Below are 2731 nucleotides of genomic sequence, written 5' to 3'. Positions count from 1 at the left end.
AAATGAGGCGCATTGGGAGGTATGTTCTGCCACTGAATTTGACTCTCTATAAAAAAATCCTTTAGCTTGCGCTGAACTTGTTCTTCAGTGAACATTTTATGCAATTCATTAAGTTCCCGAGATGCTCCCACAAAATTCGTGCCATTGTCCGAGTATAAACAAGAGACCTTGCCTCTTCTTGCTATGAATCTCTTAAGCGCACCTAAGAATGCCTCCGATGACAAATCAGCCACCAGCTCGATATGTACAGCCTTTGTGGCAAAACATATAAAAATGCATATATATACTTTAACTAATTTAGCATCACGACGCTTGTGCTCTCTCAATACAAACGGACCACCGAAATCCAAACCGGTATGCGCAAACGGATGAGAAGGGTTCACTCTCGATCTAGGAAGGTCACTCATGATGGTTTGAGTCATGCTAGGCTTAAGTTTGAAACATGTTACGCAATTCTTTATAATATTACGCGTGGTTACTTTGATTGAAATTGGCCAAAACTTGTTTCGAACAGCATACATTGTTGCCTGAATCCCTGCATGCAGATTCTTAATATGTTCATTACGTATGACTAATTTCGTGATCGTATGATCCTTAGGTAACAAAATTGGATGCTTAATCTTGTATGACATATCAGCATTTTTTAGACGACCACCTACTCTTAGTATTCCATTTTTATCGATGAAAGGATTGAGAGGTAACAATCTGCTAGTATTGGACAACTCTCCTAATTGCTTCAAATCATGAATTTCTTGACTAAAGTGTTGTTGCTGTATGTATTTGCACAATACTTGCAAGGCATGCTCATAACCTTGCTAAGTTGCTATGCTACTACGCTCTTTTAACGGCTTCCTACACTTGTTAATAAATTGAAATATATATATGCGATTACTCTTATTAGCTTATCAAAATTAGAATATTTGATAATTAAATTATCCAATACACTTGATTCCTGCCTCACAATATGTATATTCACCTTTAGCTGATCCGGTAATGATTCAACGCATTGTGATTGATAATCGGGCCAGCCACTCTCATCCGAAGACAACCACTCTGGACCGTTCCACCATAAACTTGACTTTATTAATTCCTGGGGCATTATCCCGCGGGAAATCATATCTGCAGAATTGCATTTGGTTGACCCATGATGCCAATCACTTGTTTTAGTTAATCTTTGAATTTCACCAATACGATTTGATACGAAAACCGTAAACTTACGCGAATACGCCTTGATCCATGACAAGGCTATGGTGGAATCAGTCCAAAAATATGTTTTGTGTGATTGTATATTGATTGCTTTTAGCAACTTATCCTGCAACTGTGTTAATAATAGAGCCGCGCACAACTCTAGTCGTGGTAATGAAACTGCCTTTGATGGCGCAACTCGTGATTTGGATGCCAACAAACGAGTTTGAAAACTCCTTTGAGCATTGCCTATCCTAATATAACAACAAGCACAATATAACAACAATGCATACGTACGCTGACTGGCATCTGCAAATCCATGAAACTGTACATCTAATGCGTCAGCAGTAAAACCAATCATACGTGGAATGCGTAATTCAGATAACCCTGAAATCTGCGTCTTGTACTCTAGCCATCGTGAATGTATGCTCAATGGAACCGACTCATCCCAATCCAAATGCAATTTCCACAAGTCCTGTATCATTAATTTAGCAATGAGAATGACTGGACCAATCAAACCCAACGGATCAAACAATCGCGAAATTTCTGAAAGCATATTTCTCTTCGAGCTGTTCGATTGCAGACTCGACACATTTACTGTATATCTAAAAGAGTCTTCGTACGGATTCCATTGCAACCCGAGTATTCGAGTTTCAGAACTCTCATTTATCGAAACGCAATTTTGCCCGCAATTGTAGGAAATTCCCTTTAACAGTTCATTACAATTTGAGAACCATTTATCAAGTGTGAAACAACCTTTTGACATAATGGCAATAATCTGATCACGTTTGACCATTGCCTCGACTAATGAATGTGCACCCGTCAGTAAATCATCAACGTAAACATCATCTATGATTGCCCTTGAACCTATTGGTAGATCGTTCTGATACAACTCTGCTAAATACTTTAAGCATCTAGTCGCTAAATAAGGAGCAGATGCGGTACCATACGTGATAGTTTTTAATTCATATGTGCGAACTGGTTCAGCAATATTTTCTCGCCATAAAATGCATTGTAATGATGTTTGCGAATAATCAATGAGTATTTGTCGATACATTTTTACTACATCGGCCGTAAAAACATATTTGAATGTACGAAACCTTGCTAACAAAGTAATCAAATCTGACTGAACCACCGGGCCCACCATCAAAATATCATTCAGAGATGTACCGGACTCTGACTTGCAGGATCCATCAAATACGACTCTTAGCTTCGTCGTAGTACTTGTTTCTTTAAATACGCAATGATGCGGTAAATAAAATAGCGTTCTGTCATCATTGCTATGTACATTGTCTAATAATTGCATATGTCCAAGACTTAAATATTCTCGCATAAAATTTGTATAATCAATTTTTAATTGTTCATTGTGCTTGAAACGTTTTTCTAAATTATATAATCTTTTCAATGCTATAGTCCTGGATTCACCGAGCTGTCAAACTTGACCTCCTTTGATTGGCAAAGTAACGATAAATCGACCGTCACTATTTTGTCTGACTGTTTGTAAAAAATGCTCCTCGCATTCCCGTTCACTTGGAGAAAGAACCGT

General features: G+C 38.0%; 1 protein-coding gene across 1 annotated transcript in view; it reads right to left on the bottom strand.

Annotated features, from left to right (window-relative positions):
• The window catches only part of LOC105449144, a 4091-nt gene extending 1600 nt beyond the window's left edge, over positions 1–2491 (bottom strand). Inside the window, exons 1-3 of the mRNA XM_011688145.1 lie at positions 977–2491; positions 330–770; positions 78–251 (exon numbers count right to left, since the gene is read on the bottom strand). Coding sequence (XP_011686447.1) covers positions 78–251; positions 330–770; positions 977–2491 — 2130 coding nt within the window. The remainder of the gene's footprint in view (positions 1–77; positions 252–329; positions 771–976) is intronic.
• Between the last annotated feature and the right edge of the window lie 240 nt (positions 2492–2731).

Source organism: Wasmannia auropunctata, unplaced genomic scaffold (assembly GCF_000956235.1).
Source record: "Wasmannia auropunctata unplaced genomic scaffold, wasmannia.A_1.0 LD336078.1, whole genome shotgun sequence".
Classification (NCBI taxonomy): domain Eukaryota; kingdom Metazoa; phylum Arthropoda; class Insecta; order Hymenoptera; family Formicidae; genus Wasmannia; species Wasmannia auropunctata.
This window is presented reverse-complemented; position numbering and strand designations above follow the sequence as displayed.